General features: G+C 42.0%; 1 protein-coding gene across 1 annotated transcript in view; it reads right to left on the bottom strand.

Moving 5' to 3' along the window:
* The window catches only part of WWC1 (WW and C2 domain containing 1), a 140,621-nt gene that overhangs the window by 29,184 nt on the left and 85,099 nt on the right, over positions 1–26,338 (bottom strand). Inside the window, exons 4-11 of the mRNA XM_072630917.1 lie at positions 24,596–24,672; positions 24,030–24,109; positions 16,905–17,034; positions 15,064–15,210; positions 13,286–13,359; positions 9,020–9,262; positions 2,227–2,316; positions 1,524–2,059 (exon numbers count right to left, since the gene is read on the bottom strand). Coding sequence (XP_072487018.1) covers positions 1,524–2,059; positions 2,227–2,316; positions 9,020–9,262; positions 13,286–13,359; positions 15,064–15,210; positions 16,905–17,034; positions 24,030–24,109; positions 24,596–24,672 — 1,377 coding nt within the window. The remainder of the gene's footprint in view (positions 1–1,523; positions 2,060–2,226; positions 2,317–9,019; positions 9,263–13,285; positions 13,360–15,063; positions 15,211–16,904; positions 17,035–24,029; positions 24,110–24,595; positions 24,673–26,338) is intronic.

Raw genomic sequence — 26,338 nt, 5'->3', positions numbered from 1 at the left:
CCCCAAATCAAGTTCACAAAGCCTAGGTAAAGAACCTTTGCACTGTAGAATTTATATCCATAGATTTGCTAGATCCTGCTTTAATCTCTTTATATCTGCAGTCTGGACCACTTCGCAGGGTAAAAGATTTCCTCCAGCTTACCACCTGCTGCATTAAAGAAGTACTTGCTTTGTATTTATTTTAAGATTCTCTTCTTTAAGCAGTAAGGGGTGTACCCTGCTCACATCCATCTAGCTGCTTCAGACACAGGGCTAGTGGGCCGCAATGATGCTCTTGCCTACTGCTCTGATTAAATACCAGGAATTCACTCACCAGGGCTCCCTATTACTGGTGTAACCTTTCTGCACTCTCCCCCTTCTCCTCACACCACATAATGCTGTCATCTGAAGTAGATTCATTTGGACCCAGTGCTAATTGGATCTACATTCCTACATTCCTGGGGTGGTGTTTGCTTTAAGGATAAGATAAGCTCTGATTGCTTCAGGTCCTATTCTATAAGCAGGCAGATCCCTCTGTAAGCAGAGAATTTCTGGGGAGATAAGTTACTTGAGAGCCAGGGCCATTGTCTGTTTTTTTACTTTGTATCCTAAGCCCCTGGTATAGGACCAGAGATACCTTGAAGGAGTTCAGTATGTGTCTGTGGCTGGCAGGTATTCTTTCTTTGTTTCTGATATCCAAGCACTGTTCGAGGACTAGCTGGGCTAGTTCCAAAGACCTGAGAAACATATTCCTTGAGAATATGTCAATCAGGTGTTCTTAACTTGGGGTTTCCCAGATCATCAAAGATAGATTCCAGGGTGTCCAGGAACTTGGACAAGAAAAAAATCATATCTTTATATAATTTGTTTCTTTTGTAAGCCTATGCATTTTATTTTAAGCATTTAAAAACAGTACTCTTGAGAAGGGGACCACAGGTTCCATCAGACTGCCAAAGGGGGTCCATGACACCAAAAAGGTTAAGGACTCTTGGTGTAGATCATTCCACTCATTTCACTGCTTATGCAGTGACTAAGGATTCTCTTCTACATTCGGCCAAAAGGAGGGTTTGGGGCAGATACACTCTTGCCTCCTTTCTTAGGGGCTCAAAATCACAAGTATGGGCAATATATGTGGGCAGCTTATGGATGCCACAGGTTTCTGAGTAACTAGGGACAAGGGAGTATAAAGCCTATTAGGCTAAGGGTTTTTCCATATCACCAGGTCCCCACAGCCCAGAGAGGTCTCATTACGACAGCATAGTTGGATGCGGCTCTACTTTTGTTCAGGGTGCTCATGGCAGAAGGAAAGGAGGAGAAAGAACGTATTCCATTTTTGTGAGTGAGTCAGGACCTGGCTCCAGTTTCCTAAATGACTCTCTCTGAGCTTGCAGAAAAGATAGTAAAGAGGTCTGAGAAGACCAGTGGATCAAGGCATTTTTGGAACCTATGTACTTCAGCTAAATCCTGGTGCTTTGAGGTCCCCTTTCCTGCCCTTTTCAGAATTAGCAGGGTCTAGATCTGGAAGCTGATTGGGAAAGCTCTACCTTGACAAAGTTGCTTGTCTTCTCCTCCAGTTTCCTCCAGCCGGTAACCATTTCCAGTGCTGCTACCAAGGGAGAGCTCAGAAAAGTTTACATTCAGCTCTGGATCTTCAAAGTCCAAGGGACTCAGGAAAGCATCTCCTGCTAAGAGGGGATCAACGACCAGAGGGGAGCAGGGTGGGGATGGGGAGGAAAGAGAGGATCGAGGGGAGAGTGAAGTCATGGACTTGGGAGTGCCAGACAGAGAGCGGAGAGTCTGAAGACGACTGGCTGCCTCAGCTTTCTGAGTCTTTATCACCTCATTCTCGTGGATGGTGGTAATGTAGCCTGAGGGCCTGAAGCCACTGGCCCCCTCCATTAGCAGGAGTTCCACTTTGCTCTGGAGTTCAGACTCCAGCTGGTCCAGTGGATCACAGTAGAGATCAGTCAAGCTGGCTGAGGTGGAAGAGTCCAAGCTGGAGGCTGCCAGGGAACCCCGGCTGGATGTGAGAGAGCCAGGGCTGCTGCCAGAGGACAGGGACTGCATGCTGCTGGAGAGGCTGCAGGAAGGACAATGGAAAAGTCTATGCATTACTCCATGAGATTCTGCAGCTCTAGGCTCTCCCTCCAAAGCTACAGGCAATGGGAGCAGACTTTGGGCCCAAGAGTTTTCTGATGCCTAGGTCCAAAGTGTAGAAGGCCAACCAGACCACCACCAAATACTCACCTTTTCAGCTGGACATGGAGACTTGCAACTAGCCTTGTCATTTCTTCCAGTTCCCGTACCAGCTGATTTCTCTTACTATTTAACTTCAGCCTATGGGGAGGCACAGATCAGAAGTCAGTAAAGTGAAGTGCTAACATATCTCTCTACTCTCCTCAGAAAATAACTTACATGAAATAACTTCTTTTTCCAGAGAATTTAGAGATTTACAAAGAGCTTTTTTTTTTTTTGAGGGGGGATGGCAAGGCAATTGGGATTAAGTGACTTACGTGCCCAAGGTCACACAGCTAGTAAATGTCAAGTGTCTGAGGCTGGATTTGAATACAGGTCCTCCTGACTCCTGGGCTAGTACTGTATTCAATGAACCATCTAACTGCTCCAATAAAGAGCATTCTTAAAAATAACACTGTCCAGACCTGAAGTGGCACAGTGGATGGAGTGCTGAGCCTGGACTTTGAAAGATTGGGGTTCAAAGACAGCCTCAGACACTTACTGACTTGGAACAAGTCACTTAACCTTGCTGGTCTCAGTTTCCTCAGCTGGAAAATAAGTGAGAGAAGGAAAAGGCTCCAGTATCTTTATCATGAAAAACCCAAATGGGGTCACAGAGTCAGACGTGACTGAAACAACAAAAGTCCAGACCTGATATTCTATTAATGTGGGTAACTCCTAGTGTGGCAGCTTCCAAAAGGTGACTTCATCAGGGTCATAGTATATGACAGGGGCAAGGCTAGAACTTTCCTTGCTCTGAAGTCAGCCCTTTATCCACTACATAGAAGTACTGCCTCTCAATAGTTAGAATCACTCTTATTTTACAGATGAGGAAGTGTAATGCTAATCAGAGTTAAAGATCTACCCCACCCATTAGTGGACCTGCCCATTAAGAAAAGCTTGATTAGGGGAGGCCCACACCTTTTGTTAATGTCTAATGCATGGGTTCTTAAGGGTTGTGAGGCTATCTGGATCTGAAAAATATATAAATACTCTGAGGGGAGGTTTTTCCTTGGGGTTTAGTTTTTGGGAGAAGGTAGGCATTCCAGATGAGAATCTGGGAAGCCGCTAAGGAGCCCCCCACCTTTGAAAACCCAGATGTTGGTGCTTCTCTCTCTGTTAACTATGTATGTATGGTCAGACATGTATCTGTCTGATCTGTGATGTATGTATTGCTTATGGTCAGACAGCTGGAAGCCCTGTCTGTTGGATAATCTTTGTTTCTCTGTATTTTCTCTGAAGTTCAGGGTGCTGACTTTTCCCCCTGAACTAAGTGAATGACATATATGCTTGATTAAAGTAATTGTTGACCCTTCAAAAGTTGCTTTCTTTTTAGAAAGCAGATCTAAGAACCTCTACAGCAGGCCCTCCTGTGTGTCAGGGTGCTTGCTGATACAGGAAGTTGAGGCACAGATAGATATATTAACTCTACCTCGTCACTAGAATCCACAGTCACACAGTTAGGAAGTATCAGAACTGGGAATCTAACTCAATTCTCTTCAGTCCAAGACCAGTACTCATTCCATTCTATATCTCATTGCCTCACAAAAAGAAGAAAAAAGAAGGTTCCTTCACTCCGGACTAACCCTCTCAGCTGCATCATTCTGTCTCTGTCTCTCTCTGACTCTCTCTCTCTTTTTTCTGTCTCTCTGTCTCTCTTTCTTTCTCGCACACGCACACACACAGAGATACCTTTAAGTGCTAAGGTATTTGTGGGATTCTGAATCCATAGAGTAGCAAGTAAACAATAGGCTAAAACTCTCTGTTCCTGAAGAATCATTTATAAAACAGAAGTATTTTCCAGCTCCCTAACTAAATTCCAATGAAGACTGAGGCACTCTCCAATTCTGTGGAAAATCTCCCAAATTTCCATCCATCCCTCTTTTAAAGTCAACTTGGATGGGCTCTCTAGTCTCCCCCAGGGTTTGGAGTTTTTTTAATCCTTCTCCAATTATGCCAACTATCAGTTTCTGGAGGTTTGGTTAGGAAAGGCCACTCTAAAATAAGCAAGAACAGTTTCGTTGCCATGAATGGGAATGGGACTCTCCTTGGGCTGTAATGGTCTATTGTTCTCCAGTGCATGCAAAGCTGCATCTGCTCTGAGGAAAATCCCGGTAATTAAAAAATACTGAGGGAACGTGTTGCACTGCTTCTTGTCAAGAGTACAGCCTGCTCCTGGGTCTGGAAGCACTGCTGTCATCTACTGCCATCTGTGCTAGTGAGGGCCTCCCTCCCCTTGCTGCCCCTGGTGGCCTGATCACCAGGCCCCTGTCAGGGACTGGAGATAAGCTGGGGAACCCAGAATGGGGCTTAGCCACTGAGAGGGGACTAACATTGATGAACCTGTTCAGTTTCTCAGTGTCAGGGAAAACAAAACCAACAAATCCCAGCAAAACCAAGCCTCAAAGAACAGCCCACAAAACAAAAATAACAAAGCTTGCTATATAGAAAACCCCATAGAGAGGTGGAGGTTGTTGGAGAAACAATATAGTAGAACATTTTAATCCAGGGCAATTAAGAGAAAGGACAACCAGAGCCAGTACACAGGGCTAGTGGCAGGCTTCCCCCTAGCAAATGAGGATCTCCAAGGACTGCTATATTCAGTGACCTCTCTGACCATTTTCTGCTAAAGGAGGCTGGCTGGAGCTCAGTGAAAATGCATGCCTGGGGCTTTAGTGAACTGGCAGCATTTGAGGCAGACAGAATCCTTTATGAATGAAATTCTTTAATATTAACAGAAGTCATTGAGAGATCTCTCAATGATCCACTAGAGAGATCTTTAGAAAGGGGATGATTGCTGAGGTCAACAAGGAACAGTGTTCTCAATATCTACTCTTTGAGACGCTCCTAAGCATCCTCTTATCCACAAGAGACAAGCCAGGGTTAATTGCATCAGATTCCAAAGGAGAAACATAGTCCAAATTAGAGCCCTCTATGGGCTGCTTACAGAATTAGAACTCTGGAGTCAATGAAGCTTTTAGAGAACCCCTAGAATTTATATTTACAGGCATGCCCCTTTGTACCCACAAAAATATGTAAGTGTGACTATCACCCCTGAGAGGCTCTTATCTAAGCCATATGGTTTGTCTCTTCAATGCCTCATGCACCACAGGTGGCCAGGAACACACAAAATCCCCAAACATCCATCTGTTTGGGACACTGAAGGCAAGGTAAGAAGCAAGTTCAGAGGGGGAGAACATAAGTCAGAACTGGTCATTGAGACTATGTAATTTAGCAGTTCTTATGGAACTTTCAGCAGTGAATATGGAGGCATTATCTTTTATTATGCTGGCTGGAGAGCTCTATGAAGTAGAGACTGGGTGAGGCATACCAATCCAGTAGACATATGGTTTGGGATCTTGCCTCATCACCCCATCCTTGTGTATCTGCCTGTGTATCTTTCAGATTTTTTTTGCTTAACCCCTGACTCAGTTTCCTCATCTGTAAAGTGGGGATAACGATAGCACCAACCTCTTAGGTAGTTGTGAGGATACAATGAGATAATAACATTTTCAAAGCACTTTGCAAACCTTAAAGGGCTATATAAATGCTAGCTATTAGAATCCTCAGGGCTCATTTTGGCTCATATCCTCCCTTGAGTGGGAGGACAGCCATTATATGAAGGGGGAGGGACAGAGAGAGAGAGAAAAGGAGAAAAGGAAGAAGTGGGGAAAGAAATGGAGTGGGGAAGAACAGAAGGAGAAAAAGGAGAGAGAAAGAAGAGGAGGAAGAGAGAAAAATAAATGGAGGGGGAAGGAAGAGAGGGAGAGCAGAAGAGAAGGAAAGAAGTAAAGGAAAGAGAGAATGATGGAGGCAGGGAAGGGTTATTATATTAATTGTTTCATCCAGGAGGATGCTTGCTTCTGTTAGCAACGATGCCGCCCAGAGAGCATCCGCCTCCAGGGAACGGTCTTGAGGTTTCTCACAGCAGTATCCGGCTCCCTGCCCACAAGCTGTCTGGCTTCTCTGTTCATTCCCTCCCAAGGATTCAATCTCCCCAAAGCACTAAATTGCATTCTCAGCAGCTGCTTCAGAAAGGCAACTCTTACTTCTCTGGCCCAGGGCACACTCTATACCAGATGGAATGGGGAATTGAAGAAGAGAGGTCAGCAAGAGACTTTGAGACCAGGACCTCTATAGCCTACCCTTCACCAGCATACGGGGAACCAAAAAAACCTTCCCAAATACCCCTCTCTTCGAAGCATAGTCCTCACAGCTTCCAAACAGTAAATATTATGGCTTTACAGATTTTGACAGTTGTCCATCTAGTGTAGACCTTCCAGGAAGGTAACTCCCTCAATAACATGCCTGACAAAAGGTCACTGGCTTCTGCTGGAAGACCTCAGGAGGGAGAATTCCTTCCCTCCCCCCAGCCCTACCACCACACACATACTTTGGAGGCAGTTCACTTTACTGCTGGACATTTCTAATTGTTAAGAAATTTTTCCTAATTGCAAACCTCAATTTGCCTTTTTGCTTGTGGTTCTGCACGCTGGAGTCAAGCAGAACAATGACAGTGCACGTGACAGTCCTTCAAATTCCTAAACTGATCTATCAGGTTTACCTCCAAGTCTTCTCTTCTCCAGCCTAAATATGCCCAGTTCCTTCAACTGATCATGAACTCAAGACCCTTCACTACCCTGATTATTCTTCTCTGCTTCTCTTTCTGGACAATGTCTTTTTTAATCACTGGTGTCCAGAACTCAACCCAATATTCCAGATGGGGTCTGAAGAGGGCCCTGTCAAATTATCTATTCTTGGAAGCCATGTCTCTCTTAATGCAGCCAGAGATCTTTTTTGTTATTTGCTATCATATCACAGTGCTGACTAATAGGGAGTTTGCAGTCCAGTAAAATTAAAACTCTTTTTCAGAGCAACTACATTCTAACTATACTTACTCCATCTTGTACTTGTGAAGTCAATTTTTTTAATGTTACTGCCTTCATTTTAGAGGCAACTGAAGCCCAGAGAGGTTAAATGATTTGTCCAAAATAATAAGATCACAGCCAGGGGGTGTGCTAATAAATGTTTAACAACCAGATTTCTGAAAGGAAATAAAAGTACTTGTGACAAACTTTTAAGCTTAATTTACATTATTAGTATCCTCTCCATCAATTTCTTAAGTGTAGAAAATCACCAAAATAAAAATCAAGCACTACTTTATAGTACTTGAAGATTTTGGAGGTGTAAACACTCACAATGAGAATTTAACAATTGGTCTTGAACTGGTTAGTTCTGGAGCTGAAATACATCAGGGACCATCTAGTCCAATTCCCTCATCTTAGAAGTGAGCAAACCAAGGCCCAGAGGAATCAAATGACTTGTTCAAAATCACACAACTACTAAGAAGTGCAAGTTTGAGGATCTTGGGTTCCTGCTTCCTACTCTGGTGATCCTTCCACTACATCACATTGTCTCAAAGCTGCCTGCAAAATGCCCAAGACACATTTCAGCAGGGTAGGTCTTTATGAGCTCTTTAGGCTATGCAGGCCAGGAATGGTGATGAGCTCCAACCCCTGTGAAGTCACTTGGCTTTCTCCCAAAAGTAGTTTCAGGGTTTGGTTGCAAGTGTGGAACTGAGGACCCTGGGAAAGGGGCCAACGAGAAGCAAGGGTTTTCCTAAGTCCAAAACAAAGAGCTCAAAATGGAGCACAAGGAATCTTTAGCGCTAAATGAGATTTCCAGTAGATTCTTTGAAGTTTCCTCAACTCTTAATTACTCAGGTTCTTTGCTTTTTTTCCTTCTCATTTTGTCTTTAGATCATTTTTCACTACTTATTAGCTCCCCCTCCATTTGGCAATGGACTGGGGAAATCCAACCTGCCTTTTCCAACTTGACTTCCTATGAAGAGTTTTGATAAAAGAGTTAGTTGAAAAGGCTGAAATCAGCGGTTCAAAGGAGTTCTGGATTAATAGAATGTGAACTCCCATCAGTCAAGATCTATGAAAGGAGCTCTGGACTTGATTAGATGGTGTGAGTTTGAGATCACATGCGACCCTGGAAAGGTTACATAACCTCCAGTTGTTGTGTATGCAAAATAGGGATGGTAATATTCCCGGTACCTAGTTTGTAGGGTTTTTGTGATGACCACAGAAAATAATGAATGGGAAAAAGCTTTGTGACTATACAGTGCTATATATCTAACTCACAGAATTGTTGTGAGAAGAGCACTGTGTACATCTTAAAATGCTATATAAATACATCTATCTCATTCTATATATAGTTAGGCAATATGTCTATACATGTCCATATTGTTCCTGATATAAGTTTTTATCACTGTGGCAAGCAAGATACATCATCTGTTGTGGCTGAGCTGTAGATTGTTTTCATCCTTTCATCCATTCATCCATCCACTCAAAGAAGTACTTACTGAGACCCTACTACGTGAAGAGTGCTATACTAGGCGCCACAGAGAACACAACACATATAAAAGATAATTTCAGCCCTTAGCTGGAGAGACCCAGTAGACAAACATGGAAGAAGCAAAACCCAAAGCAAATGCATAATAATACAGTCCATACCAAATACAATAGGGCTCCTCACTTTACAACAGAGAGGTATTCCTGAAACATCTAGCAGAAACTGAGTTTTTGTAAACTATGTTAAATGCATTAGGGTTGCTGGCTAACATGAATTCTCTGAAAGTAAAGAACCAGCCCATAAATTCAGATTTCACCCTAATGCATTTTCTTAAAATGAGGGTGCACCTACTAGCAAGAGAAACTGAGGGTTGGAGCATAGATCACGGGAAAAGTATTCTAGCTTCTTCCTTGTCCAGCCCTTGTGGACCCTGCTCTAGGACTACCTCTCAGTGAGAGCTTTGCTCTGAGTATCTCTGGCTGCCTGAAGATCTTCCTCCAGCCGCTTCCTTGTCATCTCGAGCTGTTCCGCCTCACTCTGGGTCCACTTCCGAGGGCTGATGAACCGCATCTCCTTCAGCAGCTCCTCCTTCTCATTGATGAGAATCAATCGATCCCGCTCAGAGTCTAGTACTCCAGGCCAGGCCTCACTGTCCAGCTTGGCCAGCTGGATTTTCAGGTTGGCAATCCTAAGGAGAATCACAGAATGTTGGAGCTGGAAGAGGATCTAGTCCAATGGTTCTCATTTAATGGTTCATGAAAAAATTCTCTAATGTTACCTTAAGCAGGAAATATAAAGAATATTAAGAGTAATATGTTAAATTACCTTGGGAGTTTACAACACTTTGTTGTTGAAAAGGGTTTGCGGAACAAAAAAACACTGGGAAACACTGATCTAGTCCAACTCGCTCATTATACAGGTGGGAAACTAAGGCACAGAAAGGGGAAGAGATTTGCCTAAGGTTAAAGAATTAGTTAATCACAAGTCTAGTATTAGAATTCAAGTCTCCTGACTTTTATATAAGTGTCTTCTCCTTATATATAAACACGTGAACTCTCTGGCAGAGAAAAAGAGAACAAATTTCCAGTCCAGTGAAGCTTCAGGATTACAATCTGAGCTTCATTTTCCTTCTGAGGATCCCCTGATGAGGGAATTGAGAAGACTAGGACAGAAAGTGGTTAATTGTGGGAATTGAGTGAACCACACTGATTCCTTCTTGTGACTCAATTCTGAAGCTAGTTTTATTTCTATTCAATTGTGGGTCTAGTCCAAATTATCTTGTGAGAAAAGTTTATTCAATTGTAGGAATTGAGAGAAAACCTTTATTGTATTGCATGAACCTACCCTGACATAACTGGAAAGCTGTACTACCTCTTCCTGCCGTTTAATGACCCTTAACCAAAGACCTAGGTTATGTTGACCAGAAACCCAGTCAGTTGATGTAAGGAGAGTTTTCTCACAATTACATCTCAAGCAATCCATATGTCTTATCTGAAAATTGGCCCCATGCTGGTCAATTAGTTATTGTTTCCATGTTTCTTTGATTGATCACAGACATTTAGGGATAGTGGGATACCTCCTTTTCTGAATTCAGGGAATTTCTCCTGTTCATTGTCCTCCTCCCAACTTAGACCTAATCTTTCATCCAATTAGAAATCAGATTACCTAATGTTGTATTGTTTCCTTTTAACTGATTGGTCTTATTTGATGAATTGTTTTGAATGTATAAAAAAAAGTTTGTCTTCGTGTCTGTCTCCTCCTGCCATGTATTTGGGGTTCAGTCCTAAACTGAGGAAGGGGTCTGGTCCTGATTTGTTAGGCAACTGGCATGCATTGCTTAATAAATCACTATATTTTGAAGACTGAACCTTTGTTTCCTCAGTAGTTTCATCTTTCCCTTGCCACACTGAACGGGAAACCATCACTTCCCCAGGGCAGGTATTCAGGCAATTACTCTGTAACTCCCTATTACACTCTGTTGTACCTACTTCTCCCAAAAAATAAAGTTGATGAAGTACATTGTAAATCCTAAGATGTTACATAATCAACAGTTATTACTATTGTTAAAAGAATTTCTAGATTCACTGAGAATATATACCCACATTTCTATATATAGCAGTAATTGTGAGTATATTGTAGGGTACTATACTAGGTGCCACAGAGATCACAGAAAAGATAAAAGACAACCTGAGCCCTCAGGGAGCTTATGCTCCAGTTGGAGAGATCCAGTATATAAACAAGGAAGTTGTAAAGAACAAAACAAATGAATAATAATGAAACCCATACTAAGTAAAATAGGGTTTTCCACTTTATACTAGAAAGGTATTCTTGAAACATCTTGTAGAAAGAGTTTTTATAAATGTTTTCATAGGCATATCTACTGTTAGCTGAAGATAAATCAGAAACTAAGAGAAAATATCTCTAAAAATGTGAAGATACGATGCAGTTTCCCACTAAATTGATTCACATATAATTTTTCAGGCATTATTTTATGAGGTCCTGAATAAAGGCAAACCAGAAACATGTTCTTTCCCAACACAGAGCTTTCCTCGGTTCCCTCTTCAAGAGGGAATGCAATGCATATTATAACACCACCACCACCAAAATCGGATTCCCTCAGTTGTCCCCCTCCCTCCTATTTTCTAAACCACTCCTCCCTTCTGCTACTGAAATGCTCACATGGATCACAAGCCTTTCATGCCTTAGCAAGTAGTTTCATGAATTGCCCTGATCAAAAGAATTCATTTCCTGGTTGCCAGTCTTCTGGTGATGGATCTAGAGCTGAGTTATGCTAGTTTCTGAACACTTAACTATGGAGTATGGTTTTTACTTTTCCAAGCACTTTCATGTATTATCTCCTTTTATCTTTATTTCTTCTCTTGGGTTGAGTAGGGCTGGCACAGTTATACCCACTGGATAGATGATAAGACTGAAGTTCACAGAACTTACATGACTTGACTTAGGTCATGTGGCAAATTAATGGCAGACATGAAGCTAAGACCCAGGTCCCCTAACTCCCAGGCTTGGGTTCATCCCATTAAGCCATGTGGGAAAATGCCTCCATGCAGATTCTGATTTATTCTAATGATTTTGGTGTGAAGTTCTACATGACTTGCCTTCAAAGTTTCCTACTGAGAAAAACACACATTTTTCCCCCTGGGCTCATTTATTCTTGTTCATGTTCTTTCATGAGTTCACCATAGCAGGGATGCTTACTGTTAATTAATGTAAATTCCACAATTGTTAGAAATTCATCCTGGTTATTTTTAGGGAAGCTGGTTTGTGTTCTGGCAGTCTGATGAAGCTCAGCTTTGTACCCCAATGAAGGAAAAGCATCATAAGAAGGAAAGAAAGGGGAGGCATGATTCGTTGAATTCCTCTGTTTGCCCTTAAAGACATGCATTTCCTAAGAGGATTGTGGGTGTTGGTAGTGACTTGGTTCCTCCTGGCATCATTTATGTGGATTAGATTTCAGATTGGGATTCTCTATGTTTCTCCAAGGCATCAAGACAAACCATTCTAAATGGCTCCCCATTCCCTCTCTTTACTTATGTAGATTTTCTTGCCTTTTTTTGATTAAAATGGTATCAGGGTAAATGGAGAGAGCAAAACAATCCGTAGCCTTGATTTAAGGAGAGATATTGTGAGAAGGACTCAGTGCTCAAGCCATGATTTCAATCCTTTAAGCCTCCATCCCCAGAACTAACCATACAGATGGAATTCCAGAAACATGGAAGCATTTCTCATGAACAGGGATGGCCAGTGGATTAGTCAGTCAGACAATAAACGCTTATTAAGTACCTACTATTTGCCAGGTACCATGCTAAGCACTGGAGATACCAAAAAAAAAGGCAAAAGACAATTCTTGCCCTAGAGGAGCTCACAATCCAATAGGAGAGATAAAAAGCAAATACATACAAACAAGCTATATAAAGGATAAACAGGAAATAATCAACAAAACAGATACTAGAAGAATTAAGTGAGATTGGGCAAGGTTTCCTGCAGAAGGTGAGGTTTTTAGCTAGCATTCGAAGGAAGCCAGGGAAGCCAGGAGGCAGAGATGATCTGGATTGTACTCTGAGTCACTATTCTAAACAAGATCCTCAGGACAGGAGGAAGTCTGAGCTCTGGGCAAATACCTGATTTGAATTGTTTGAAGCAGGGAACTAGGGATAGAGGACAGAAAGGAGCAGGCATGAGATGCTTATTCCCAGGAAGATAAGGTGGCTGCTTCCTGTAAGAGCAGCATGCCAGCACTCCCATTCAGCCCATTCTAATTTGTGCATTTAAGGTTTTGTTAGGATATTACAAACCCCCTCATTCATGAGGGAAAAAAATTACTACAACAACCCAGCAACCTTATCTAATTGAGCCTGATTCCAAATGTGAATGCAGGCCATATTGGTGAAGAACTCAGCAGGCTTCCAAGGCATGCATGTCTAGGTTGTATGTTATCAGTGACAACGGGACTAGTTGTGAGGGTACACTAAATATATGAAATTCCTTCAGTCACAAAGCTGTGCCTTTTAAAAGCATACTCTGCTACGGGATAGACACCAGGGTTACGAGTTTTCTACAACTCATTCCTAGCCCTAAAACCCTGGCTGTAACGGTTAATGGATCTCTCTTCAAACATATCTCTTTACGCTGTAAGCAGAACAGCCATTACCATAGACATTATAATATCAGACACCCCCAAGCCACCAATTACCTTCTCTTAGCTTCTTCGTATCGAAGGCGTAATCTGACCTTCTCAGCCAACTGATTGTTGCCACTTGTACTGAACTGAGAGGAAAGTATAAAGTCGATACGTTATATGGTTACTGTTGCCTGTGCAGATTTCAGCTTGGAGATCCCGTGTGAGACTGGACAGTCTGACTGGGGAACAGCGAATGACTCCCTTAAATTCACAGCCTGACCTCAGGGATCCCGAAAGATTGAAAGCACAACAGTTGCCTGCCCCAGATCATGGGGTTTAGCCACAGACTCAAGACAGAAACGTATACTACAAAAGAGACATACAATTTCCCCTCCCTGCCCACTGCCTGGAAAACCAGCTCTGGACGTCAAATATTCCCCCAAATCCTAGCTGCAGAAGCGTGGGGGATAGTTGGTGAGAAGGAAGCAGGGACAGCCAAGAAACACGAAAGCCATTCTGGGGAGAAGAATCAAAAGAAAATTTGAGTCAGTAGTGAAACACTAGGGGAGCAAGGATGGGAACGAGGATGGGAAACTGGAAGGGGGCAAGAGGCATCTTTCAGCTACACCTCCGGCACACAGCTCAGGGCCAGACTCAGGGAAATGCGGGTGGTGGCAGGAGAAGCAGCCCCATTCCGCGGTGCTAATTGTAAAGTGTGGCAAGAAGCTACACAGCTCACCAGGTCACGTACGGACATGACTTCTCTTCATAAGTGTGAACGTAGCTACAGAAATCAGATAGGAATATAGTTTAACCACAGGGACTGGGCAGCAGGGAGGGGGAAAACTGGCTAAAGTCAGGCTTCTCTGGCTAAGCAACAAAAAAAATCTGAGAGTTTCTGATCTCCACTGGTCAACTTTATTCTAGAAAGGCTACTCCTTTTGGAAAGAAACAGGGATTTCCAAATCACAAAATTTTAGATCTATAAGAAGACATTTGAACTCAACTTTATCCAGCTTAACAACTCACTTCTCCCTATTCATCACTGGAACTAGTGTTTAGCTTTAGGCTCATTAGAATGCAACTGTGTGAAAGTGGAATTGCTTTACTTTGGTACTAATAGGAGTGGAGAGCACACACTGCATCATGAGATTTAGGGCAGGGAGGGATCTTAAGAGATCTCCTAGCTCTATCCCTCACTTCACACATGTGGAAGTAAGGTTCGCAGAAATTAATGACTTCTCCAAGGTCACACAGTTAGCAGAGTTGGTCAAGCTCTCTGACTCCAAATGCGCTATTCTTTCTACCTCAACACATTTCATCTTCCATCAGGTGAAAGAGAAAGCAGAACTCAATTTCAATACAATTCCAATGAACTGTACTAAACATGATGAACCAAAATGAAGATCCACCAAATAAAGAACCTTCATCAAAACTATCCCTAAAATGTTGAGAGAGGTAAAGCAGTAGAACTAGGCAATATTCCAATACCCAGGGTAAATGATAAGGGCTTTTATTTTATTTTTATTTTTTAAATCACCAATTCAAATAGCCAGGACCATAAACTCTTAGGGAGAATTGTCCCTAGCCTTGCCCTTAACGGACTAGCAGTTTAAATAGCCGCTCACTCAGCGTAAACAACTACTCACACCGGAGAGAAAACCAGAACACCAAATCACTTGTGCTCCTTCTCTCTAGCAAAATCTCTCCCGTGGGCTGACGCATTGTGGGGGCTTCTTGTCAAACGTGGCTTAAGGCGATTACCATAGAATCCCACAGCCTGATCTTCTTACTGTGAGTTTCTGGCCCCAGAAGACAGAGGAAAACACAATTTTGTATATCCTACTCACATTTCCAGAGACTTCAGTCTGGGAGCTCACATCCATATACTGCTTGGGCAGGGAGAAGCCGGAGCTTTCTAAGGAAGTGTTGCTGGTCCACAGATCCGAGTGGGACCCTCTGTCCATGAGGAAGCCATCCTTCAGCATAGCTAGGCTCTAGCCAGATAAAAATCAGAATTAGTAACTACTCCTTTTTCTTTCCAGGTAAACAAAAAAGATTCCAGTCAGTCCAACTAAACTGCTCTTTTTTGCGTTTTCTCACACACAGCAATCTTTCTCCTAGCTCCATTGGCAGTGTACAAGTTGTCATGTCCTCCATGACAGGAATGTACTTTCTCTTCACTTCTGACTGTTAGAAACCCTTGCTTTTGTCAAAGGTCATCACAGATGAAAATTCCTACAAGAGGCCTTTCTTAATTTCCCCAGTTGCTAGTACATCCCTTCACACTTGTATTTACCTTGCATTATATTTACTTTGTATATATGATATAGTTACATATACCTGATGTATACATGCATACCCTGTTATATTACCTTGTATATACTATATATATGTTTACATTCAAATATTTTCATGTACTTATGTATACATATTGCTTTCCCCAAAAGAATGAACGCTTCTTGAGGGCAAGGATTAGTTTCATTTCTATCTTTATATCCTTAGCACCTAGAGCATAGTGGGCCCTTAAAAGATGCTCAAATGATAAGAAATGAACAAAGAGGCAGACTCAAAGAAACCCAAGAAGACTTATTATGAACTGATACAGAGTGAACATGAATTGATGTGGAATGAAAGAAGCAGAATCAGGAAAATATTTTATTACTTTAATAAAGTAAAATGCTTAGAAGGACTTAAGAACTCTGATCAAACACAACGCCCAATCATGACCCAGAAGACTTCTTATAAAGCATGGTTCTCACCTTTTGGCAGAGAGGTGCTGGGACTTCCACAGGTGAATAGGGAGACAAGCATTTTCAGATACTACGAATGTGTGATTGTCTTTTGAGTAACCATACTTATTTGTCACAAGGGAAGGCTTTCATTTTGACAGCGGGGGAGGGGAGGAAACATAGAGGAGAATAGAAGGGTAGTAATAGGGATACAAAAAGATAAGAAAATAATGAAAAGAATGTCCCCCAAAATATTAAAAATACAAAGTAGAGAGCAGAAGGGAAGTCTGGAAGGGAACAAAGACAAGCAGTGTCTTTATAATATTTATAATCATAGTAAACTTAATATGCACTTTAAAAAGCTAAGTGGTACGTAATAGTGACTCATAGTTTCAGACATAATCCTCTTTTTCTGTTTCCTGTATATGGAAAGGCGAATGTTGATCAAGTTCAAAATTTAAAAAGTAAAGAAAAAAATGCTGGTTTCCTTGACTGAATTGAATTCCATAATGGTTTATTAAGTACCTACTATGTTCCAAGCACCATGCTAGGCACTAGAGAGCTAAAGCTATAGATGAAATAGCCCTTGTCATCAAGAAGTTTACATTCTATGTGAGATTTTTATAAACACAGAGGTCCATATTAATGTGCACTATTATTACGGTTGTTTTTACTCAATAGCTTTTGTATCTGTACACTTTTTTGCTCGATAAGTAAGGCTGTCTTAGACTGAGGGTTTCCCTCCAAGAGAAGGGACTATTTTGCACAGAACCAAATGCTTGAGACATTTTTTTCATGACAGAGGATATGTTAGTATTTTTAACTATTTGCATTCTGCTGTGATCAGGCAGTCCCAAATAGCTGGTCTTAAGTACCAGCCTGGCTCCAACTGTTCATTCCTCAAGAAAGTAGGACAAGGTTCCTTGTCTATTGTTCCCTCTCCCCAACTCCCTCAATACCTTAATGAGGTCCTGCTTTTCCTTCTCCCCGCAGGTGATGGCCTTTTTGATGGCTTTCATTTCTCTCAAAACAGCCTGTGCTTCATCCAGTTTGTAGCCACCCTGAGCATCAGACATTTTCATGTCAATTCTAGGAGACAGTTAAAACAAAGCAATAAAGATGTGATTATGACTTAAGGGGGCTCTGAGCAAGCTTAGCCATAGGTAGGCTAGGCAGCCACCTTCCTGGTGGATTTTGATGACTATCAAAGTGATCTATAGCCCTAACTGTAACTTCCCTACTTGTTTGCCAATGGTGACGCCTTTGGATTTAGACACGGGTATCAAAGTTTTTTTCAATACTGGGCTACAAAATTAGAAAGCCATATGTGTTCAAGCTGCTTGAATTTAGTTATATAATTAACTGCATTCAACTCCAATTACAATTACTAATTGATTCAAGTCTTCTACCATGTCACCTGGCAACAGATAGTCACACAAGTGGTATAGGTAGAGTCAAGAAGGTGTTTAGACCCCATTGGTCCAATAGTTCAGGTGTTAGCTAAGTAACTGAATCATTTTTTTTGGAGGGGACAGTGCCTAAAAATCCTAGGTAGGCTATGTATCTCAGATTACATGTTAAATCTCCTAGGACCAGCACTGAAATACATATTAAAGTAACAATAGCTAGCATTTATATATGGCTTTAAGGTCTGCAAAATGCTTTTCAGATGTCATCTCATTTTATCCCACAACAGGGGGAAATAGGTGCTAATATTATCCCTATTTTGCACATGAGTATACTCATCTGTAAAACAGGGAATAAAGTACAGATGAGGTAGACAAAGGTTAAATGACTTGCCCAGGCTCACACAGCTAGTAAGTGTCTGAAGCCCAGTTGGAACTCAGGAAGATGAGTTTTCCTGACTTCAGGCCCAGCTCTCTCTATCCATGGGCCACCTACCTTGCTGCTTCTAATAGGTTACTTGGGCATTAGGGGGTCAATACATAACAAACCAAGACACCCATTAACACTTGTCCCAATTAGTTTGTCAGATTGCTTGGCCAGGATCCAAGTGACTGGGGTACAGGATAAGGACAATGTGGTACAGTAGGAAAAACAAAGCAAAAACATGAGGTTTAGGGACAGAGAATCTTCACTAAAATCATGGCTTTTCCACTGACTATCTGCGTGGCCTCGGTTTTCTTATCTGTAAAATGAAGGAACTAGACTAAATGACCCCTACAACCTTTGTTAACTGTAAATCTTTTGATTGTTTGGCCTATGATCTGTGTTCTTGTGGGAGACAGGATCTAGGAAAGTGTGAGAGTCCCAATGATTAGTGCCCTGGAGGGTAGAACCAGGTACGGTGAAGTCAGCCAGGGAGAGGGCGATATAGAAGGAGGACACAAAGGCAGAAACAACAATTTTTACTTCACTTCACAACTTTGGCCGGAGCTGGCCCTGAGGTCTTCACTCCTTAAAGTCAAAGGAAGCCACATATTCAGAGTGAACACCACAAGCCCATTATTTCTGGACGATAAAATGCTAACACACTCTTTTCTGATTCCATGTGCTGGCCAAGCTGTCCTTGTCTAAAAATAACCTGAGAAGGGAATCACTTGAAGGAACATGATTTTCAACACGGTTTCATCGTCTGTAAGCCTTTGAACGGAAGACCGAGAAAGAGGGAGTTCAGTCTAAACACAGCCCCCTTCAGTTATTTCAGGCTCCACAGGGAGAACCCAGCCCCAGGAAAACAAAGCTTCCATTGATCAGTCCCCACTAAAAATAGAATGTCTATTCCCTCCAAGCACTTGGGTCCTGGCAGGCCTGCCACAATGTCTCCTCTCGCTCTCCGGTTTAATCAGAAAAATTAGTCTAATCAGGGCCTTTCCCATCGGAATCCTGTCTAAGATGCTCAGCGGAAGCCAGGCTCCCCCAGGGTAAGTGCGCTTGCAGAAGGGGACACCCTGTCTGATTGGAACCAGGCGTCCAATGGCAGAGGGGGAGACACCAGCCGACAGAGCACGTCCAGGGGGCTGGAGGCTTTAGGGTGGGGACTGTGCCCAGCAACCTTCTGCCAAGGCAGCTTGAATAGCTTTGAATCCCCAGTCGGGATGGGACAAAAGAAGCTTGTCTTCTATGCTGCCTGCTCCTTAAGCAGCCTCTACCTGACTTCCCTCTGAGGCCTTAGCAACCCAGTCTGTGGAATTTGGCTCCAAAGAACAGACTCCGAAAGGGAACACTCTGGGAATGCAAGGGGGAGAAAAAGAACAAAGGATCACCATTATAAGTGTCGGTGAATGAATCTTTTTTTTTTTTTAAGGAAAGTGGTGGTGGTTTTTTTTTTTTTTTAAAGGATTTCCAAGTGGCACAGCTGTCCTTTCTCATGAACCTTCAGAGGTCCAAGGAAACATAAAGGGTCAAGGAGAAAAACAGACAAACAGGACAAGGCTCCTGGCAATAAATAATTCCTTTTCCCCACTCCAGACAGCTCTTACCTGGTTAGCAATAAGAAAAGGGAAAAGTGATAGGGAAATGTGCCACCCTTTCCCCCCAAACTGATAAAGTTTGAACTGTTCCTAGTCACAGGGGACAGGGAGAGTTTGATTCATGGAAGTTTCCAGATAGTCCCCCAAACATATTTTTAATCATTAGTTTCCATTTCCTTCCAGGTCCATCTTTCAACCCTGACAAGACTTATAGAAGAAATATTTAAGCTGGAACAGTTGACAAAAGAACAGAATGAGTGGATTTGCATTCTCCCTCCCTTCTCTGCTTGAGGAGAAGTAGAGGGGCCTAGATAACCTAGGGACTGCACACCAAGCCCTAAGTAACTACTACACCTACTCTTTTCCTTCTTGAATTATACTGGATTTCCTTATCCTGGTAAATGTTGTATCCACAGTAGAATGCAAGATGATAGAAGGCAGGAGCTGGTTTTCATTTTACCTCTATCTCCCCAGAGCCTAATACAGTCTTACACATGGTAAGTGCACAATAATCAGCTTGTTGTATTGGCTGGAACTGTCACTCTTATTGTCTTAAGATGCCAGATGATAATAGTGCTATAGAAGTGAAGACTCCTGGTTCATCATTCATCATTCATATTCCTGCCCACCCATCCATGAAGTCTAACTTCTGGCTGTCGTACTGGTAGGTGCTGGTCAGAGCTGCTAATCAAGGCTTATCTCTGTGCCTGAGGGGGAAGAGACAGAACCTTCTTTGGAGCTTGGGTGTCAGCTTTTGAAAAAACTAGACTTTTTTTCAGGGCTGCTACAGTAGAGCAGAGTGGTAAAACAGGTTTTTGGGTAGCCGGGAGGAGAATAGGGAACCTTTTATCTTGACCAGAAGCTCACGGAAGGATGGGTTGGGGGAGGGGAACACTGAGTTGTGAATGAGTAATCCTCAAACTATTTACACAGGAGCTACTTCATTGACTGAAGAGTGGAAAATTTGAGGTTCAGAAACATCAATCAGGTAGTAAGTATGGTGTGGCACTACTGGTCCTAGGAAGGCAGAGTAGGGTAGGATGGATTCAACATTGGTTTTAGGTTCAAAGGATCTGAGTTAAAACTCTCTTCTGCTGATTATCACCTATGTGACCTTGGGCAAGACAGTCAGCCTCCTAAAGTTTCAGGTTTTCTCATCTGTAAGATGGGGGGTTGAGCTAGATGGCCTCTGAAGTTGCTTTTGGCTCTACATCTGTCATCCTAACTCTACCTTTAAGAAGCTTCCAGTCTAGGTAGGTGAACAAGACATACCCTCAGGGGATAATGAGGAAACAAGGCAAGATGACATATATTTAGAGAGGCAACATGGTATAGGAGAGAGTGTTGGACTTGGAGTCAGGAAGTCTGAGACTCCAGTTCTGTCTCAGATATTTACTATGTGTGTGACCCTGGGTAAGTCACTGCATCTCCTTGAGTCTCAGTTTCCTCCTCTGTAAAACGGAGATAATAACTGCACCTTCCTTCCAGGATTGTTATGAAGTTCAGAGGAGGTAATCCCCAGACTTTAATGGGCTGTATAAATGTAACCAATTATTATTATTATTTTTAGAGTGGGGTGGTCCATACCTGTGGTTCAGTCACTGTGTAGAGCTCCTGGTAAGGAAGCCCCCAATACTGAGGCAAACTTGCTATTGTTACATGACTTACAGTCTTAGGTAGTTGCCTAGGGCCCTGAGAATTTAAGTGACTTTCCCAGGGTCACAGAGATTGTATATGTGGGAGATGGGAAGTGAACCCAGGGTAGTGGCCTTAAGCTACTGGTGCATCCTAACTTTGAGACCAGCTTCCTGTGCACTACACTATACTGCCTCTTGAGACTGATGATGATGACAAAATTGGGACACTCCAGTTTCAACTAATGGCACCTTATACCAAGCAGTAAATAGAGGATCGTCAATGTCAGACACCATGAGCTATGTATGGTCCATGGCTATCAAAATCTAAATGGAAACAGCTAAGTTGGTTAAGATAGTTATGACCTCTGTTAGTGATAAAGAGCTCCCTGGTGACCACCTCAAGCATGTGTTCATGACCCATTCTTCAAGTGATTCTGGAGGCTTTTTTTTTGTTAGGGATACAAGGGAAAAGGAAGTAGTACCAGAGAGAAAGAAAAAAAAAGCAGTTTTGGAAGCAAATATGGAATGAAGATGTGGAATCAACCTGAAATTTTTCTAAAACCAGGAGTCTCCAGTTCTTCAAAGTGGTTTAAGAAAAGGACATTTATAGCTAATACACAATTATCAATCAATTAACTAGCCAAATTCATTAAGTACCCACTTTGTGCCAGGCACTGTACTAGATACAATGTGAAATACAGTTGAGATAAGACAGGTACATACAATACCTAAGGCAGTCTCTTGCACAACATTAGCATTGAATAAATATTTGGTAAGTGAATGAATGAATGGATATAAAGAGATAGCTAACAATACATATGGCTAAGTGTCAAGGGAGTTGTACTCACAATAACGATACTGGAGTTCAGGGGATGGAGAAATCACTGCGTACAACTAAGAGTGACGTTGATAATAATGACCACCTTTCTGTCTGTAATTAATACCTGACACCTAGAAACACTGTTCTGGTCTTGGATAATGATAACTGAGGCTCTTGAGGACTTTAATAGGAGAATAATGAAAAACAGAATCCTAAGCAAACTATCTGAGCTCAAAGGAATGCTCTCTGGGGAGGTATAAATAAGAAGGAAAACTGGAGAGTGGGGAAGAAACTTAGGGGAAAGTTTATAGAAAAAAGAAATCACACTTACTTTTAGACTCCCAAGAAATTTTCAAATTTCTAAGAATCACTTCTAGGTTTCTGGGAATGATAGATGAAGCTACTGACTTCTAAAGCACCAGTATAGGATGAAATATCAGCACAGTGGATTCATGGATTGGAATAGAGTTGAATTAGACAAATTTCCAAGCACCTACTAAATCTAACATTCTGTGATTCTAGTCAGGAAAAGAAACCAAACTAATAACTAGCCTAAAGAATTAGATAATTAGAATTAACTAGCCTAACTCAAAGCTGACCTTACACAAAATTGAAAGACTGAATTCTTCTTCAGGCTGTATGTACCCCTGATTCTCCTCTTCAGCTTTCTTTATAATGCCCCAGAAACTCCCTCATCCTGGAAAGTCACTCCAGCCCTGTACTTCACACACTGGAGGTAAACTCTGTTCCTATGGGGCCACACTTTGGCTGGTTTCTCCCAGAACCTCCATTTTAAGGAGACTGCCCAAGACACTCATGTTTTCATTTCTCTTCAGAATTCTCTTTGAAACATTGACAGTTTTGTATGCACTATTTGTAATCTACTTTGAATTCCAAGGTTGTTGCCTTTTAAAATTGTGAGTACCATCATATAAACATCTTCAATGTGCAGAATCTTGATCAATGAGAGGAGGATGAAACCTGCCTAAGGACTGGGTTGGGTGTAGGTGATGTGGGGAGGAGGCAAGTTGAGAGGAAGCAGGGTGGCCATCACTCACCTGCCTGTTACAAGTCCCTTGTTTTTTGTTTTTTTGAGGGGGGTCTCTTTTGCGAGGCATGGTCTAAATTTCCTCTTGATGATGGCTTAGTTTGACTAACAAATTGTATTCATTTTCTTGTGGGTAAAGTACCTGAAGTGTGGGTGGTACCACTGACCTAAAATGCAGCCCAGCCCAGTTTTCCATCATGGCAACTCCCACTCCCATTTCCTTTTTCTGCTAATTATTTTTTCCCCAAAATTGATTAGTGGTACAAAGAAAGATGGACTTGAACAAAATGGTAAGGCCTGATGGGAAGCAGATCAAAACAAGAACCTAAATATATGGCTACAACTCTAAAGGATGCTACTGGGATTTTCCCCACAAACTTGAAATAGCTTGAAGTTTATGGACTATAGATTCAGAACTGGAAGAAACCTTAGAGGTCACTGAGCTCAAATTCCCCACCCCCAACCCATTATACAGATGAGGCAACTGAGACCCAAAGAATTTAAGTGACTTGCCCAGGGTCATTCAGCTAATGAGTCTCTGAGGCAGCATCTGAACTCAGGATCCTCTCTTTAATCTATTGTGTTGCAGTTATGTTTTCATTTTTTATGTTTGTTTAAATGCTCATTTTTGTGGATAGTTTTAGGTTTGTCATATAAAATCATTTCCCAGTAAATAAATTGATTATAGAGTCATTACTAAACAAATGAAAAAACTGAAGCTACCCTAGAAGAAACTGTCCCCTGGCCCCTTAGAAAAATCTAAGCTCTACATTGGGGGTTGGCAAATTATGGCCTGTGGGCCACATTCAGCTGGTCATCTATTTTTGTCGGGCCAGTGAATTGAGAATGTAAATAGTATCTTATTTTTAAACGAAAAAAATTCTTAGTTCACTGGCCATACAAAAACAAGTATTGTAGCTTGCTGAACCCTGCTCTAGATTTAAAGTTTCTTCTAGCTTTAGATCTAAGAAAGAGCTAAGCTAGATCCAATTTGGATTTTATCATCCACATTGGCTCTAATCACAAATGAGAATCTCACTGGTAAAAGAAGCCTTAGCAGAGAAGAGTAAAGGATGGGGAGTAAGAAAGGAAAAGGAGACTGGAAGAAAAGAAGAGCCTACAAGGGTTGGGACTGATGCACTTACTTCTTCAAGGTTTGGAAGCCATGTTCCTTAAATTGCAGCTCTTGCTGGAGATGCACCATCTCCCTCTTCAGTTTATTGACCTACAATGAAAAACAAAGGCCCATGCTCAGTTACAAATGTGAGATCACAATTCCCAGTCCCATGTTCCCCTGATGAATCGGAATGGATCCAGGTGTCAGATCCACATTGGAGTCTGCAGCCTTCCCTATACCCAAGGAAAAGACTAAATGCATTTTACTTCAGACCAAGCCAGATCCCAAATACAATTCTCTTCCCTGATCTCTGATTCCTGTTAATGGGAACTCACTTCTTGAGTCCTTCTAACCCACCCCATTACCCCTTCAGTGGTATGGTGCTGCGAAGCATTCTGTCTCCTAGTTTTTAGGAATCACAGCTATATCATCCAAGTCAGGTAAAGAAAATGGCTCTTTTCCCCTAAAACAAACTCTTCTACTTTGACATATATTTTTGGGGAGATGGCAGCCTTAGAGCTCCTAGGTTACTGGGCCCCTTTCAGAGACTTCAAAAGAACTGTTCAAAAGAATAATTGACAGAAGACATCTTACCCGGGACTTAGCGGTAGCAATCTCAGCTTTCAGAATCTCAGGGTCATACTTAGAACTGGATGATGAGCCAGAAACCACTAGAATGAGAAAAAAGAAAGGCCTTTTGGATCAAGAAGAAAGTATAGGCATAGACAGAGTGATTTTTTAAAAGAGTTTTTTAAATAAATGTTTTGTTCATGCTCATTTAAAACCCCCCCCCCCACACACACACTTAACAGCCAATTTCCAATGACTCTCCTTTTCTCCCACTGAATCGAGTAAAGTCTCCATAACAAAGAAATGGAATTAAGCCAAAGAGATCAATACATTGATCATATCTGACAATGTATGCCTCATTTTGTTCCTATAGTTTAAAACTTCCCTGCTAAGGGGAAGGGGGAATGCTTCTGTGGTAGTTCTTTGAAGTGTGTTTTCCCAACCATCTGTTGGATTCATAATCCAACAATATATAAAGAGACCCTCGACACTTCACAGTGAAACACAGAACCAAAGTCTCTATCATTCTTTAGTCGTGACTCAGTTTCCTGGTGACTGGCCAAGGTGAATGGCTCAAACTTGATTGTTTGTTGTCTCTAATAACAAATGTTGAGATAATACAGGTGCTATTTAAATATTTCAAGTAAATTTATCTTGTCTCCCCAACCGAGTTATCATTTTCTTGAAGGCAAAGACTATGTTTTCAACTTCTTCTACATCCCCCAGAGTGACTAGTACAATTCTAGGCATATGACATGGGGATATTTGCTTTATGGTGAATATGAATGAAGTGACAGATCAGGGGTGTGCGTGTGTGTGTGTGTGTGCGTGTGTGTGTGTGCGTGTGTGTGTGTGTGCGTGTGTGTATGTATGTGTGCCTGTCTGTCTGTGTATGTGTCTCTGTGTGTCTCTGTGTGTGTGTCTGTGTGTCTGTCTGTGTCTGTGTACATCTGTGTGATAAGTTTAGGTTCTACTATTTCTGGTAGCTCTAGGTTCAGGTCACTCTTTATAGATTGACCCAGACAGCCACAGCCTACATCTCACCATGGTGCTCCGACTATAGATATAGGATCATAGATAACAAATTTAGAGCTGGAAGGACTTGAAAGGCCATTAAGTCCAACTCCTTTATTTTATAGATAAGGAAACTGAGGCATAGAGAAGTTAAATTGACCTGCCCAAGGTCACATAGCTGGGAAGTCTCTGAGGCAAGATTTGAACCCAGGTCTTCCTGACTGACTCTAAACATAGCTAAGTTAGTCCTTTTTGAGTGGGAGTATCTTGGGATATAGCTTTTATAGTATCAAGTCTCTTAATATTTGCTCAGTGGCCTTTGAAAAGGCCTTATCGGAAATACCCTGATTTAACTAAAGACATGGATTCTCCCCTAACTATGTAACCTTGGGGAAGTTACTTCTCCTTTCTGAATATTAGTTTCCTCCTCTGCAAAATGAGAAGCATGAGACAATTTCTAAGATCTTTCATGTGATTTATCACTGGGTTATGGCAGATAATATTTTGCCATTAAAAAACGGTATTTTCAAAACACCATCCTTGGTCACAGAAGGGAGGGTGTCAGGGAGGTTGTCTTACTGTAAGGGGGCAAGGTGCAGAGGCAACCCCAACAGCACAGCTTTCTCCTCTGGGCTGAGTCACAGGTGTGGTCTAAGTTCCAGGCAGGCCAAGAACACTTTGTAAAGCCCTTGCATGCCACAACGGGTCATCTGAGTTAGAGAAGAGGTATGTGGCCTTACCGGTTGGGCCAGA

The sequence above is a fragment of the Notamacropus eugenii genome, chromosome 1 (genome assembly GCF_028372415.1).
Source record: "Notamacropus eugenii isolate mMacEug1 chromosome 1, mMacEug1.pri_v2, whole genome shotgun sequence".
In the NCBI taxonomy this organism is placed as follows: Eukaryota; Metazoa; Chordata; class Mammalia; order Diprotodontia; family Macropodidae; genus Notamacropus; species Notamacropus eugenii.
This window is presented reverse-complemented; position numbering and strand designations above follow the sequence as displayed.